The sequence below is a fragment of the Schistocerca cancellata genome, chromosome 4, assembly GCF_023864275.1.
Source record: "Schistocerca cancellata isolate TAMUIC-IGC-003103 chromosome 4, iqSchCanc2.1, whole genome shotgun sequence".
NCBI lineage: Eukaryota > Metazoa > Arthropoda > Insecta > Orthoptera > Acrididae > Schistocerca > Schistocerca cancellata.
In genome coordinates, this window is record NC_064629.1 from 676814485 (window position 1) to 676832274 (window position 17790).

The 17790-nt window shown below is 39.0% G+C and overlaps 1 protein-coding gene across 4 annotated transcripts in view; it reads left to right on the plus strand.

Annotated features, from left to right (window-relative positions):
- LOC126183472 (ecdysone-induced protein 74EF) overlaps positions 1–16115 on the plus strand; it is a 692094-nt gene extending 675979 nt beyond the window's left edge. For all 4 annotated transcript variants that reach the window (XM_049925485.1, XM_049925484.1, XM_049925488.1 and 1 more), the window contains 4 exons: positions 3644–3808; positions 11683–11937; positions 12541–12733; positions 12976–16115. In XM_049925485.1, the coding sequence (XP_049781442.1) occupies positions 3644–3808; positions 11683–11937; positions 12541–12733; positions 12976–13084 (722 nt within the window). In that variant the 3' untranslated portion in view covers positions 13085–16115. The remainder of the gene's footprint in view (positions 1–3643; positions 3809–11682; positions 11938–12540; positions 12734–12975) is intronic.
- Positions 16116–17790: the final 1675 nt, after the last annotated feature.

A 17790-nucleotide genomic window follows, 5' to 3' on the forward strand; every position in this document is an offset into this window, starting at 1 on the left:
GAAACGGATGTCTTGCGACAACCGCCCCGAGCAGATGTAACGAACAGAATGAGATTACAGAAAAAGAAGGTCGCTAACGCACGTCAGTGTCATGTCTCTTTACTCGGAGGTAAGCCGGTTCGAATCCTGGTGGTGGAAAATTTTCACTGTCCGTGTCTGTCCGGCAAGGGAAGCATAGGTGGCGGCGTGACATTCCTAATCAGTCACTGCGCCAGTATTCCAGATTAAATTCCAAACCTCTTAGCAGTGTCTCATGCATGTTTTGAAAAGTTTGGACGATATTTATCCTATTCTTTCAGTTCCCAGGAATGATGAGAATTTACCACGCGAATCTTTCACACGAATATACTCTATGAATTTTGCTTTGGTCGTTAATAAACTCTATTATCATTGATTGTTCCGGCATTTTATTACAATGTTCCGATTTTTTTCGCAAAAAGGATAGTCTCACATAATCTCACTTTGATCATTCTGGAGCTGAACTGCACAGCAGGCGGCTGTCACACAACACAAGCAGTTTTGGCGCGTATGTGTAAACGAAAACGACCACTTGAGAGAGACTCAGTCCAGGAATAAAACGCCAGGCGCGCTGCAGTAGATTCATTCGTTCGAGTAGCGAGTAGTCAGTATTGTGACAAGAAAGTCAATCATGTAAATGCGGCCTAAGATTCTACGGTCTAGCGTGGGACGCATTTTTGCTTAATAGGTACGGTCAGTAATAGTATTATTTTTATTTATTTAATTTTATTGGCTTTTTCACAAAACAGTACATCCATTACAGTTGCTTAGATTAGCGACTACAATTAAATTTTATGTACACAGCTATTTTATACATATATAAAATTATAATTTCATTACTTGATATGTCAGAACTTTGTATCCGCTTCTTGTAGGTAAAACCCTAATTAAACTGTTAATTTTGAAGTTATTCTGACTCATTAGAATTTTAATAATTGTTGGCGAAGGAATCGCCATTTTTGCGAGGTTTTCCCACAGTTTATTTTGATGTGGAGCGTATTTAGTACACCCAATATGATTGAGATCTCCATCGTCCCTTGGATGTTCGCTTTATGTGGGAGAGTCTGTTATTCCAAGCCCATAGACGTGTGCAGGGAAACCATGCGTGTCCCAACTTAATTCTAACAACTGCTGCCACATATCTCCTCAGGAGATTTTTCTTACTATACCACGGTTTTATCGGTGTAGTACGTTGGACTGAAGCGAACAAAAAGCCCTTTTTCTTCTGCGATAGCTCCCATTGATCGTAGGCCTCTTTTCTGGACACGTGGAAAAACTCAGAATATGGATGCTGTGCAAACAGCGCGTCCACTTCTTTGACTCTATCTTTTGCAGGACCATCTACAACTTCATTATGTAGAATACCTGAATGCCCCTTTATCCACATTATCTGAACGGGATTACACTACTGACCATTAAAATTGCTACACCAAAAAGAAATGCAGATGGTAAACGGGTATTCATTGGACACATATATTATACTAGAACTGACATGTGAATACATTTTAACACAATTTGGGTGCATAGATCCTGAGAAATCAGTACCCAGAACAACCACCTCTGGCCGTAATAACGGCCTTGATACGCCTAGGCATTGAGTCAAACAGAGCTTTGATGGCGTGTACAGGTACAGCTGCCCATGCAGCTTCAACACGATACCACAGTTCATCAAGAGTAGTGACTGGCGTATTGTGATGAGCCAGTCGCTCGGCCACCATTGACCAGACGTTTTCAATTGGTGAGAGATCTGGAGAATGTGCTGGCCAGGGCAGCAGTCGAACATTTTCTGTATCCAGAAAGGGCTGTACAGGACCTGCAACATGTGGCCGTGCATTAACCTGCTGAAATGTTGGGTTTCGCTGGGATCGAATGAAGGGTAGAGCCACGTGTCATAACGCATCTGAAATGTAACGTCCACTGTCCAAAGTGCCGTCAATGCGAACAAGAGGTGACCGAGACGTGTAACCAATGGCACCCCATACCATCACGCCGGGTGATACGCCAGTATGGCGATGACGAATACACGCTTCCAATGTGCGTTCACCGCGATGTCGCGAAACACGGATGCGACCATCATGATGCTGTAAACAGAACCTGGATTCATCCAAAAATGACGTTTTGCCATTCGTGCACCCAGGTTCGTCGTTGAGTACACCATCGCAGGCGCTCCTGCCTGTGATGCAGCGTCAAGGGTAACTGCAGTCATGGTCTCGGAGCTGATAGTCCATGCTGCTGCAAACGTCGTCGAACTGTTTGTGAAGATGGTTGTTGTCTTGCAAACGTCCCCATCTGTTGACTCAGGGATCGAGACGTGGCTGCACGATCCGCTACAGCCATGCAGATGAGATGCCTGTCATCTCGACTGCTAGTGATACGAGGCCGTTGGTATCCAGCATGGCGTTCCGTATTACCCTCCTGAACCCACCGATTCCATATTCTGCTAACAGTCATTGGATCTCGACCAACGCGAGCAGCATTGTCGCGATACGATAGGCTACATTTCGACCTTCGTCAAAGTTGGAAACGTGAAGGTACGCATTTCTCCTCCTTACACGAGGCATCACAACAACGTTTCACCAGGCAACGCCGGTCAACTGCTGTTTGTATATGAGAAATCGGTTGGAAACTTTCCTCATGTCAGCACGTTGTGGGTGTCGCCACCGGCGCCAACCTTGTGTGAATGCTCTGGTTGGTTGGTTGGTTGGTTGTTTGGGGAAGGAGACCAGACAGCGTGGTCATCGGTCTCATCGGATTAGGTAAGGATGGGGAAGGAAGTCGGCCGTGCCCTTTCAGAGGAACCATCCCGGCATTTGCCTGGAGTGATTTAGGGAAATCACGGAAAACCTAAATCAGGATGGCCGGACGCGGGAAATGCTCTGAAAAGCTAATCATTTGCATATCACAGCATCTTCTTCCTGTCGGTTAAATTTCGCGTCTGTAGCACGTCATCTTCGTGGTGTAGCAATTTTAATGGCCAGTGTAACTTAATATTGGTTCGTTAAAATACTACGGATGGTATTCCAATTGCCAGGTCCACATAAATTGGACAGTTACAAGATCAAACATCAAAAATTCCAATGGGTACCATATGCAGGCGGTGTACATGAGCACTGTGAGGTGGGGGTGCGGAGCAGCCCAGTTGACGTCAATTTGGCTGCTAGGTGGCCTGGCCTTCCTGCTTCGGGCATAGTTACATACCCACCATATGGCTTTTGCGGACGTGTTGGTTTTTCATGACTGGTCCACACCACAGCTCACAGTCCTCCTATACACTGCCTATGCCTGCTACCCATAAGAATTTTTGGTGGTTTATCTTGTAACCGTCCAGTGTAGCTCGTTCTGGCAATTCGAACCCCATCCGCTAGTTGGGAAACCGAGTATTTTAAGGAACCAGTATTAAAGTAGTTATATGTATACAGCTGAGGATGTGATCAAATAACACGAAACCGGCTGTGTTTGATTCTATAATAAAGGAATTGCTAACAGCTAATGCTGCTATCAAAAACTTTTTTTAGAAGTTTTTAATAGGTTTAAAAAAACTTTAACATGTATCTAAGCTGTGGATTCCCAAACCGTAAAGTCATGTTATTTGAAAAGATGTACAATGTTGTTTGTGGTGTCGCAGGTCCGGCGAGGACGCCGGAGAGCCCGGGCCCTGCCTATGCGCATGCGCACGCCCACGCGCACGCGCACGCACACCCGCACGGCTTCCTGGCGCCGTACTACCAGCCGGCGCACAGGCCACCGCCTCCGCCGCCACCGCACCACCACTACCCCGCAAGGAGTCCTGGTGAGTAGTTGCCTCTCGTCTCCCTTCCTCCCCCCACAAACACACACATCCTTCCTATCAACGCCAGCATGTATTACGACAGTGTCTCAAAAATTCCGCTTCGCAAAAGAACCTATTTTAAATACGTTTTTACTCGGTCACTTTCTTGTCTGTCAGTTCGTTACAAATTTTGCAATCGATTTTAAACTGACCTTCCGATAAGGTAAAGAATTGAAATCAGTAGGGGTGAGTTTGGTGGCGAAAAAGGTTGGTAATGCATGACAACTCGGCTCCACTGCACGACCGGCGTGTTGTGCGGGTGGTATCGTAATGCGTTCGTGGCGGTATGCGAGCGGACGGGCACTGGGTAGAGAGAGGGGAGAGGAGATGTGTGCAATACATGTGACATATGTGTGCACAGCTGAAGCCGTGGGTAAAAAGCTAGTGTAGGATGAAGAATTATTTATATAAAAAATATAATCGCATCAGATTTTTAAAATCCATTGAGAAATTCACACACAAAAGACTGAGAAGCAGAAAATAATTACTTAAATAAAACGAAATTTGTAATATAACACGTTTTAAAATCAGACTAAAAAGTATAAAATAACTTCTCCTAGTCCTGTACAGATTCTTAACGCCATAGAGGTAGTCCTGAAAACTGCCGGCCGCGGTGGCTGTACGGTTCTAGGCGCTGCAGTCCGGAACCGCGGGACTGCTACGGTCGCAGGTTCGAATCCTGCCTCGGGCATGGATGTGTGTGATGTCCTTAGGTTAGTTAGGTTTAAGTAGTTCTAAGTTCTAGGGGACTGATGACCTAAGATGTTAAGTCCCATAGTGCTGAGAGCCATTTGAACCAGTCCTGAAAACTTGCGCTTGTGAATTTTTAATAGGTATAACGAGAAACGTGGGCACATGCAATAGGTAATATTTAGGAAATGAACTATTTGTGCATAAATTATCTACTGCAAGTGCCGCATGTCTTAGTTACAAATCTTACAAGTATTGCCATAGCTATTAAAATCCTCACAAGCATAAATTTTCATAACTATCTGTATGGGTTTAGGAATCATTATGGGGCTAGGAGAAATTATTTTATACTCTTAAGTCCGATTCATTAAAAATGTAGTTCATTAAAAATTTATTTTTATTTTAATTATTTTTCTGTAATAGCATTATTTGTCATATCCCTCGGGTTTGCCATAAAGAGGTAACTGGAACAGTTTTCATTGTCTTAAGAACATAGACTGCTGTCACCACCAATTGTTTTGCGCCTGCATCTATGTATAAAATATTTTCCTTATTATCGATGCGTCAGATTGGAATATTTAAATCGAACGTTTCTGAGGTGCGGAGGCTATAAATCAAACGTTCAGTTTACATTCAGATTTTTAGAGGATAGCGATGCCGAGACCCTGTTATGCAACTTGGGATGCTATTTGAAGATACATTAGCATTTTCGTCGGGAAGAACTGGGTAAATAGTTGGTATAAAAGACTGCGGATCTTGATCTAATTGTCCGTTTCGGTATCTTGAGAATGCCTGAATTATTCCGTAACACGTCAAACGTAAGTTATTCTCCCTTCTCAGCGACCTCACTGTTGATAAATTTTACAGTACAATGATAAAACGACAATGAAGGGCAACGAGACTCAAAATTTCTTACTGTCAGGAAGTTAAGCCAAGAGAACATACAGCATTTTAAAAATGTGATTATGTTTAGACAGCTGAATTGTTGTCAGCATTCCTCATTAAGGACCGATGACATTTTTTACTGTTACGGCCGTAAAGTTTTCGATATAATTCACACCGTAGTGTTGTTAGCACAAGAGTGACTTCTGTGTCACCGGACACTGTAATTCTCAAAGTAACTATTCCGAATACCTCGTAACTGGTGGTGTAGTTTAGGGACTCTCCACAGGGTTGTAGATGCCTTGCTGTCAATTCGCCATTGAATTTGTCCATAGTATCACTATTCTAGTACAATTCAGTCTCCATCTTTTGCAGGCACGTCTCCCTAACACAGAGAGTGCTATCTCGTACCTGTAGCGCAAAGGGGCCGTGTTAACCTTCTGTGTGCGAACGCAGATTGGTCCCCTCGTTGCAGGTTTCCCGCGCCAGAGAAATGTCCCACTACGAGAAATAGCGACCTGTTTTATAGTTCCTTTCCAGTATATGCGCTTCCCCGTAACCATAAAATTTCCGCATGTGTGTTTTGAGAAGCACAACCACGACAATGCGTTTCTTTTGTGTGTGCTCAAGAACTGTAAACATAACTGAGTCGGATAATATATGGCGCACTTTGGCGATAAGATTCTACGTCTACCTCCGGTGACTGTAGCTAAAAAACAATTTCGAAGTGAGCACATTAAAATCTTTAATCTCCCATTCGAACAACACAACAGTCGATATCGCCGGCCGGTGTGGCCGTGCGGTTCTAGGCGCTACAGTCTGGAGCCGAGCGGCCGCTACGGTCGCAGGCTCGAATCCTGCCTCGGGCATGGATGTGTGTGATGTCCTCAGGTTAGTTAGGTTTAATTAGTTCTAAGTTCTAGGCGACTGATGACCTCAGAAGTTAAGTCGCATAGTGCTCAGAGCCATTTGAACAGTCGATATTGAGCAGTCTCATTCCGAAATTAGCTTGTAATTTTCATCCCAACGACTTGTGGCCGCTTTCGGATCCATGTTTCGTAGTTTTCTTAGTGTGAGAAAATTGATTTTTAGTGTCGTGAAGATGTTCAAAGCGAATCTGAACCACCCTTACGTCAGTTATTCTAATCCAGTTCAGTATTCAAAATTCGATTGTGTCATCTTTCGTCGTCGTTGAAACAATTCTATACAAGATGTAATCACATACCATTTTTCTTCTAAACATTTGAGAACTGAATATTATAGCTGTGCAACAGGTTGGATATTTGCGCAACTACCTACGACTGCACTGCACATGTCAGTATATGTTACCAAAGAGAACAACATCGACTTGTAACGCCTTCCTTGCATTCGGTACCCTGTAGATGAAAATGGAAGCTGATTACTCCCTGGAAACAAGGCTCAAAATTTTTTACTGCCACAACGTTAATTCAAGAAAAAACGCAGCATTTTAAAACCGCGGATTATGTTTAGATAGCTGAATTTTGGTAGTAATTTAGTTTCTGATTTCTGTTGCGGAGCGACAGAAGTGATGGCATCATGGTTAGTTATTGGTTTCCACATACGTGCGTAAACTCCAGTTTTCGAAATTTGGATTAATTTGTCCTGGATAAAGTGACTCTTTCAATTTCCAGCCACCTACCGATACTGCAAATATCACAAAGGAAGGGAGGCTGCTACTTTTATAATACGTGAAGTTGCCGCTAAGTGACTTGGGAATATTCAGATATTCACAAATTTGCCTCTATAGTCACATTCTAAACTTCCCCGTCGTCCGAATGGGTTTGAAGAAACAAATATTTGTAGGAGAAGTCGATTTATGTTCTAGCAAATTTAGTCTTTTTCTCTGAAAAAGAGCTCGTAACTTCTTTTTTGCACGAGCACTTTGCCTGTTTGAAAATAAAAATGGACTCACAGGCCAGAAAAAAACGGTAGTAATGAACAGGACGCATAATAATAAGATAATTGTCGTTGGGCCCTAGGCTCTACTTACACGCTTCTCTTCGAACAACTCTTTATCGCATTCAAGATATTAGTAATTTGGTCTATTTCAGATTTTTCTCTCTCAACGAAGTAGTTTCCTATTTATCCTATTATAGTTTGGGAGATCTCAACTGTTTGTAACGATTGCAGTTTTATTTTAATTAAATTTATGAATAACCGTGACATGAACTCTTTTTCCCCTGTTGACTTACCAGTCATCAGATAGTTAATTTTTAATGTGACAGTCACACGGCGAAATAATTTGACCAGTCACATATCATGTCTTCGTTTACCTCTGCGTCTGATAAAATACATGTCCTCAGTACGTTTCTGTTTGTCTTGTACTTACTGCTCAACCTCGAATATCGTCTCTGTGATGATTGTTTTTAAACCAGAAGTTGAAAGGAATATGGTCCACTTTTTTTAAAATATTCGGTACTTAACCGATTTACAGTCCAGAATTATCTCTCTGATGGTTACAAGATGCATCCGCAACTCACAATTCATTATTGTGTTAATCTCAGTACTAGTATCTCAAGGTGGCGTTATTTATTAATCAGTAATTATGGTGATTTTCGTCTGTCGTAGCTGAAAGTATACCTTTTATTGAGCCTTTGGAGAGACAAGATGAAGTTCGAAAATGAGATAGCTTAGCGAACATACCAGGACCGGAATAAATCAAACGTATACTGCGTGAGTAGACAATTTTGAGAAATCAGTACATTACCGATTTCTGGGTATATGAGGCTGATGACTATATTCTAGTGTTCTAAAGCTTTCCTTGGTAGATGACGGACTCAAACTGAGTGTCTTGTTAGTCACTTTTAGTATTTGTCAACCATGAAAAAGAAATTTGTATCTGGTAGATAAATCTGCCTGGTATATTTTTTCTGTAAATTCAAATTTTTACGTGCGGTACATGGTACCTCGATTCGCAAAAACTGAAGCATGGCTTGTCTATATAACTGTGTTTATGAACACACCGGTATGCCGGAATCTTTTAAGATTTTTCTTCGCTTAGTGCAACTTTTATTTATCTGCACTAAAGACAGTGTTACGTAAGGCCAGAGCCTTGGCCTTGGCTCCGTATTTATAACCGTGACCTTCAGCTGGCTCAGAAAGTCAGTGTGTCGTTGAACCGGCTACCATCACTTTCGCTCTGCTTCCCCCTTCGAAGTATGTGTGCCATCCAGCGAAGTTCAAGGCGACTGATGAAACGATGTTTACGAAGCTATAAAAAAAGGTTTTGTCAGAAATGTGATAGATATTGCTAGAATTGCGTATAACACAGGGAGTATACCGTCGAAATTACTCTGCAAAAGAGCTGCTCGCCAATGATTTGACGTAGGTCTGTAGAGCAGGATCCTGTTCGACCTCTCCGCTCATTGGCTCTAGCCGGCAGCCAATAGCGGCGCACTTCCGCCAGTACGAAGCACACTTCAAAAAGATGATCTCAGCCCACTGCCCTGAAAGGTGTTCCCTAAGGGTTTCAGTGCATCAGTAAGCAAATTTTACTCAGTACTGCTTTGTGAAAACGTTTGCTTCGCATTAAAGTTTAGCTTTCACTGTGAAGAATTAACCATCAGCGTTTTGTTTGATTACAGTGCTTTCTAAGTAATCGGTGCTTGAGCAGGAAGTTACACCTGTGCCTTCTTAAGAACTCTTCGACGTGTCGCTTGACCAAGACTTGGAAGATTTCCTTTGTTTATAGTATTAAGATTTAAATAAAATTCAGTATATTCCAAGCCTCAGAGCATTTGCAAAAATGGATGAAATCACCGAATGAATTACCGGTAGCTGTACTGTTGATGTAGAGACGATTCACCCACACTTACAACGATCTAATTCTCTTGTACCTTTAAGGTAGCCTAAGTTACTCGTGTTCAGTAGTTTAAAAGACCATGCAAATACACTATATCGGACAACTGCACATCTCAGTCAGGTAAGCGTGCGAAGGAAACTGTTAGAAAGTTAGAGAACGCGGAGCTGGCTGGTAACCTACTTGGGGCCCAGTGAAACTCTAATGCGCGTTGCCTTGAGCTCGATCTTCTTCGCTGCCGTGCTGACCAGGAAGTCACACTTTCTTCACCTTCTCCTGGCCACGGCACTCTCTTTGGGATATTAACTGACGCATAATTGGATGGCTTTGACAAATAATTAAGTGGAAAAGTAAAGGGATATATAATTAGAATATTTGCATACCTGTGGAGCATCAGATAGCGAAACTTTTTTTTATACTGCAACTTTCAAGCAGATGAAGCTGTAGGCGGCCCTGAAAGAAAAAGAAAAAAACATCTTTAACAATGGAAATCGCACGGGATAAATATATATTTGTGGTGACATAGATTAATACTTTTCTCCTACTGTAACATTCCATTCATGGTAAAGTTTCGGGAACAATTTTTATTGTTGCAGTGAGTCTTTTGATGAGTGACACATTACATGCACTTAACTGCAAGATTTTTGTTTTACGCCGACTCAGCGAGGAGGTTAGTCGGAAGAATATAGTAATTATCTGGTAACAGTGATACATGTAAGTGACTAGAAAAAGTGTCACTATTTTTCTTTCCATTTTTTCGTAGGAACTGCGTAACATATGCAAGCTAATTTGCTGAAATTAAAGAGCAATAATTATATAATTTTAATTTCATTTTCACATTCACATTTTCCCTGTACTCAATATAAATACCGTAGGAGTACTTTCAGCTGAGTGGAGCGCTGTGGGAAGTTTTATTGCCGTTTCTTGTAACTGCATGTGAAGCGTATTTGAGAGGGTCGAGGATCAAACTGAAGCAGGATGTACACCAGGCGGGACCTCTAGTGGCGGCCCACTGCACTAGACGGAGCTACTGACCGTATTCAAGGTCGAATCTTATCGACCGTCTGTAGTGTGGTCAGGATTGCTCGTCTGCGCGCCGTGTGCAAGAGTCGCCTACTTGCGGCATTCGCCTGCTGTGTTTCAGACGTTGCGGGACCTACTAAGGATGTAATTAAAGCAATCGTCGAAAGCAACAGTTACACAGAAAAGAGCTGTTTGCGCCTTTTACATTGTTAGCCCACAACTGACGAGAAACAATAGGGGTGTAAAAATATCGCTTGTAAAAAAAGTATGAAAACAAACTCTCCATTTTTTCTCTTTTTACGGCAAAAGCTGATAGCTAAACTATTTGTTGATTTGACCTATGCGTTCTTATTACGTTTTTTTCTTTTGAGACTTAGTACTTTTTTTTTTGTCCAAAAGGAGGAAATACATACGGAAATGTTTCATTGAGACTTGAAGATTTTTAAGATTCTAGGATCAAGAGTTAAATGTGATGTGCAAAGATTAACGCAAGTTCCAATATGTTCGGAACGACGAGTAAAAACAAAATCATTTGTCTTTGCCAACGTTTCTCAGTAAAATATCGCCAGATAATTGGCGTTTTCGATTAAGCAGATGAATAAGGTGCTTTAACAAGTGTGCCAGTTCCGATCACACAATACAAAAACAGAAATTAGAAAATAAGACATAACCAGCTCGTAAGAAATGTGATTACAATGCGTAATTATGACTTAACGACGATTCTGATTAGTGTTCAAATGTCAACTAGTTAAATACCTAGCTATTTTTTCTTAATTGCCAGTGTAGTAGTAAACAGGTCCAACACACACACAGTTTCGAATACAAGGCCCAAGGTATATATACATTTAGATATGAGTTTTAGATTTCACTTGGAACACACTGCTGGGAATAATTGAACTTCCGAAGAAGGAGTTCCCAGTCATCAAATGAGCATTTACATCCTTCAGTTCTGTGCAAAATATCACCCTGCTACCACCATACAGCACACCCACATCCCATGGCAGGTTCATAATACCCTACCCATTGTTAGTCTCCAGCTTGCAGAAAATAATAATAAACATGGTTTCCCATTTTCTAAGTGCAGAATTTTATACTTGTTTGTACAAAACAGAAAATAACAGCAACCCTAAATTTCTGTTTCTGCAAAAAGACAAAACCAGTTTGTTAATCATAACTCCGTGTAACATTTGTTCTAGTGGCATGTAAAAGTGAATCATATGAAAACTGTGTAACTATGTCTGCTGAAACATTGAATTTACAAGAAATACTTTTTAAATACATCTGAAAAACTGTGCTAATAATTTCTAAGGCATAATTCGTAAGTTGTCATCAGCTCTAGTCACTTTACACTTACAAGTGATACATATAATACAATGTACTAATACCAAATTAATAACAACATGGTCTTTCTTCTCCACAGCGGATGGATACGGTGGCTATTTACCTGGCCCTTCGCCAGCCTACCACTCGCACCCACAGTTCGCTACCCCACCTCTGCCATCAGCCTCGACTGTGGGAGTGACATCAGCTATTCCTACTTCAGTCATACAGGCTGCGTCCTCATCAGTGAGTGATGATGTCTATATGTTGGAGCTCAGTTTTCAAGGTCGAGGGAAGAAACGGCCCAAGAAACTTCGCACTGAGCCAGGAAGTGTCAAAAGGAAGAGCCGTGAAGGTGAGAACAATTTCTAAATGAGAGAGGGAGAGGGAGAGAGAGAGAGAGAGAGAGAGAGAGAGAGAGAGAGAGTGTGTGTGTTTTAGTAAGCATTAGGTATAAACATTTGATGACTCTCATCATAGAGGTTGATATATACCAGTAGGTGTAGTGAATACATTTCTGAAATGAAATCAGAATATGTAAAGAATGATCACCAAAATTTATCATTCTGCACAAACTCATGATTTAAGTGGCTATAGCAGTAAAAGGAAACACAGAAATCATCCCTGATTTTCTTGTATGACTAATTTTGTTGTTTCTCTTGGTTCATTTACATGATGTTTCAATTCATTCATTGTCCACTGATTTGTAAATCTCACTTTATTAATGTTTCAGTATATGTATTAATGTATTTTACGTTTAACAGAAAAGCTGTGTACTGACAAATGGTTTTATTTAGATATAATGAAGAAGAAAGTCATTTATGTCCTATCACCTACAAAGAAATATATGCAGATATATTTATGCTGAAGCACTTCTCACATTCAAGTCTTGATAAACCAACTAAACAATAAATGCATTTACTGAAAGTAACATTTTCTGTATTTGTTTTTCCTGCAGGCTCCACTACGTACCTGTGGGAGTTCTTGCTCAAGTTGCTCCAAGATCGAGATTACTGCCCGCGCTACATTAAGTGGACGAACAGGGAAAAGGGTGTGTTTAAGTTAGTTGACTCCAAGGCTGTATCTCGCCTGTGGGGGCTGCACAAGAACAAGCCTGATATGAACTACGAAACAATGGGGCGAGCCTTGAGGTTAGTTATTCAGAAAATTGAAATATTTATAATAAAACTTTAGCTTCCACTAAGTAATGTAACTTAAATTACTGTAGCAGAATGCCTGTACTAATTATAAGCAAAATAAATTAAGTAGAGGAAAATGTGTTACATAGATTACTAAAAGCCAACATTTAAAGGTTTGTAAATTAGTTTTACATATGTTATCCAGTATAATACAGAAATATTAACTGTCACCAATGCATATTTTTATCTTACAGGTATTATTACCAGAGGGGCATCCTGGCAAAAGTTGATGGCCAGCGACTCGTCTACCAGTTTGTTGATGTTCCCAAGGACATAGTGGAGATTGACTGTACGGGAGCGTGACCAGTTGGACTGTATATACAGAGTAACTTAATGTGATTCGGAATTATTTTTCTGCTGGACATCTTCTGTGATGATATGCAGGATAGCTACAAATATTTTCAGTGAATGAAAAGTGAGGAATTGTTTGTAATTATTTTTGAAAAGATCTCAGGAACAGTGCTGGTGGTGTAAAGTACCCTATTTTTATAAGTGTTTGGTGCTGGGAGTCACCTTTGGTTAGGACAGTAATGCTGTCACCCAAGAAGAGGTCCAATTGTACTCCAAGATTAATTTATGAAGCTCTTTGTTCAGCATCTCTGAGAGATATGTTACCTTCACTCCATACTCTGCAGTGAAGTGAAATATGGCATGCAATGGCATACTCATGAAACTCTTTAAGAACTGTAAAATATAAAGATACGTTAAACAACATCTTATTATGTTCATAATCACACAAATAACAATTCACATGAACCTTCATTTGTGATTTTTAAATAAATGTTAATGACAGACTGAAGCATAACTATGTGCATGTATTTTGAATAGATTTTAAAAAATCTAAAAAGAAAGTCTGCTGTCTGTGTGTGTGCAACCTCTGCTTATTGTGTGCAACAGACTAAGTACTGCTGTGTAAAATATTTATTTGTATAGTCTCAGCAGCTGTGGGGCTTATGTGTAAACTGTCATGATTTTGAAACTCATCTGTGTGCTGTACATATAAATGTATATCTTCACGATTCAATTGCACAGTGGTTCTGCAGGCAACCAGTATACAATGACAAGTATTATTGTGTAATATGCAGCCTTTCAGGACATGACTATAATATTAGAGCTTTTGTACTTAAATTTCTTCTTCATTTTTTGAGAGCACTCGTTCCATGCTGCATAATATCAGTTTCCTCAGACTAGATGACTTTCACATATTTGAAATAATATTTAAAAATTGATGTCATAATCATTTCTAATTTATTCCTTCATACTGAAAATAAATGTGGAACAATATTAAATGTGTCTGTGTTTCATCTGTGTTAAATGCATAGTATAATGAATGGTAATAAATACATCTTTTTAATTCATGTGCTGTCTGAAATATTTAAAAACTCTGTCTTTATAGTAATTTGATGTCTTTTTCTGAAACTACATGTTCGGTGTTGTATCAAAAGATTGTGTGATGTGAAGAATGTATCAATTAGATGTGTATTTAACAGTTTACAGTAGCACTGTTATACAAATATTTTAAAACTTGTTCAACACATGTTTTGGCTGTTTAAGGTTTTTGGACAGTACGTTTCAGTGTTACATCAGTTTGAAATTGCTTAAAGGGTCTGAGGGGAAATGGCAGAGCTGATTGCTATTGCTGTACAGTTTGATACTCATAAGTGCAGCTGTCTCCTGGTGTGGAGAAAGTCTTCTGAGAGAAATGAGTTAACTCAGTGTTTGATTCTCCACTGATTAACACAGTCTCATAGAACATATTTAATTTCAGCTAGATTTGGTATGTGTCATAAGCTTTATTGCCAAGACATGGAATGTCAGTACGTGCCCCGTAACTTTTTGTTCCTTTAACATTTTCCATAATTTGCAATATGATCTATTTAAGAAAACTGACGTATTTTCTTTGTCGTTGTTCTTTGTTTTCCTTTTTTAACATATATGCCAATATGATGGTTCAAACACATCATAATTAATACCCGGTGTTTTGTAGAATTAAGTCTCACTGTGTATGTTTCTTACTGAAATTTTAAAAGATGCAAGGAGTGGATAAAAGTCTTCACAGGAAAAATTATTTTGCATAGTTCCTTTTAGCAAGCACATGTATACTGTTACATGTGAAAATATTCAGGACATTTCTAGTTTTGAATACAAATATCACTAATATTCTAAATGAAAAAGATCAAAATGGAAACTACAAACCGGAATAAAGATGGATAAAAAGAGAGTCGGTAATCATTATTGTATTAATGGAAATCTTACACAGTCTACAAGGTAACCAAAGCTGAGTTGAGAAAGCAGTGAGAGTCATCTTAAGTTACACACCATCTTGTTTAAGGGGAAGCAAAATACAGAATGTGAAAACAAAATTACATGTCTCTTCTTTAAATTACTTGTGTTGTATAAGGCTAGGGGTTCTGAACCACTAGTTTTGGCTCTCTCTTGTCAACCAAACTACTTTCCACATCTTAGCTTCAAAAGAGATTTTTTGCTTTGCCAAGTTCAGAAATATGTGTTAACAGTCCTCCCCCCTATGTTTCTCCCATCTGATATAAAACTTCCCCACTAAACTATGTCTTCTTTTATCCATTTTTGTAAATGGTTTGTAGTTCCGGTAAATACTCTGCTGTGTCAGAGGATGTGCAATGAAACTGATCATTGTTAGATTGTGAATACAGCAGTGATAAAATATTTGCTCAGTATCCTGTACGTCCACTCCTTTATTGCCAGTGGCAAGTGACTGACTGCGATACTAGTGTAATGTTAATAGGCCAGAGCAGTTTCTTTTCTAAATTGCACTGTTGCAGTTTTTTGATTTTATATTTTTCATGGAATTCAGAATCTCCGTGGGATCTAAATTTGCGTCCATTGAAATTGTGATGTTTTGGAAATGAAACTTCATTCTAACTTCCAACATTATCTCTCTCATATATTGATAATGAATTAAAATGCATATTTTATTTGGACTGTCCAAGAGCTAATAATTTCACACACTACCCAGCGCACTTGGGAATATATAAAAAAGTCAGTGTTACAAAATAGCAAATTGTTTCTCAGCTCTTCTTGTCATACACTGTATATGATATCCTTACAATGTTCCTGTGTTCTTAATTCTTATTTTGTAAGGATTTGAAGACAGAGACATTGTAGCAAATTTTCTAAAGATCTGAAAATTCCCATAAGTGAAGCTGTTGTGGTATGGGCATTTTTTTTCTCTCCAGCACATAAAGAAAAGATTAGATATCCTGAAAGAATATCTGATATACTACTGCATGATGAGAGACGTAATATGTACAAAGGATTATCATAATTAATAAATGTTTGGTGATATTTTCTTATACATTTGTGCATTGTAAATAAAGTTACAGATTTGCAACAAATGCATCTTTATGTGAAATGTAGAATGTATTCTATAATATATAAATATATATATATAAATATATATATGTATGTTGTACTCAAGTTACGGAGTTTAAATGGAGACTTTTACATAAAGTGAAATAAATGTTTTACCAGACAATGTTTCAATGTTTCAAATGCGTGCAAAAACATAAGTTCACTTGTATAAACATAATGTTCAAGGATGTTACAGTACAAACATTAACAGTGTAAAGAAGAAATTCATGTTGGGCATTGTCTGAACTATACTGCAAATGAGGTATTAGATGAGAAAATACATATTTAACAATCCCAATTTAAATGTGGGCACACAAACTCAATTCATTTTTCTATCCAATGGCACTATATTACTTTCATTTCATCAGATGCCAGATATATTTCCTACATATTTTAGGTCAGCTAAAAAATGGCTTCAAAAGCCCATTGTCTACCAGATGCAGTGCTTTGTGTAGCTTGAGCATTATTTTCCGTATGGGATTTCTTTTTCTTGTAGATCATTCTCTCTAAATGTTACCAGAATGTCGCATATGTTGCTATGACTGCACACAAAAACACACACACTTTTTTGTTGCTGCAATGATCATCACTGGAGATGACATCACATTAGTACTGGACTTCAAATTTCAGCTGTGAAGATAACTGAAATACTCATATTCCAATTTAGAGAACTTTCACAATGACATGAGGCACTTGTCAAGTTACTGTAGACACTATGAGGTGCCAAGATGCTGTAGCTGCTGGAGAAAGACCTTTAGCTGTGAGATAAACCTTTACTGAGATTTAAAAGACAACATTAAAGAAATAGAATTCAGACATATATCGCAAAGATAACTTATTTTTACACATGACAAACACTAAACAAAATTTTTATTCTGTTTATGCAGTTACATATACGACACAACAAATAATGATTGAATGCAGACTGACATACCACAGCCGTTATGGTTCTGGCAGGACATCAGCTTAAGTTTTTAATATGATCACCCTGACAGTGTGGAACATAAAAGTATTTACCTGATGACATAATTAGCTATATATGCTGTGACTCAAAGTGACTGGGGTTGGTCCTTAACCAGTATCCAAGGTATATTCAAATACACGTTGATGTCTTTCTTCAATTTCAGTGTGAATTCACCATGGGAAAATTGCTATCCATAGGTATATCTTTTTCTTCATTGAACATACACATCCTCCTGCTAGATCTGCAACAGTCTAGAGTTATGGGATGACATCATAATACAATTATTTTTTATTTGATAAAAATTAACAACCCATAGTGAGCTTGGTTTAGGAAAAAGACTGTTTTCATTCTTGGAAACATTTACAACAAGTGCATAATGTTGAGTAATTCCACTTAATATGTGTCAAAAATTAAACAAATATAGTATGGAAGGTTCTGGTGGAGCTTAAAAATTTAGTGGTAACAGTAACATCTCAATGAAAAGTAGAGGTGATGAGTTGTTGATAGGCACATAAACAAGATTTCAAAAATATTCCTAGACAGGTGTGCTGCATTAAAGAAAGGTGTATCTGTGGTATCTGTGTAGTCATCCAGAAGAAATCAGCTGTGAATTGTTTTGCTGTTGAGAAATTAATAGCTTCTCTTTGCATAGTTT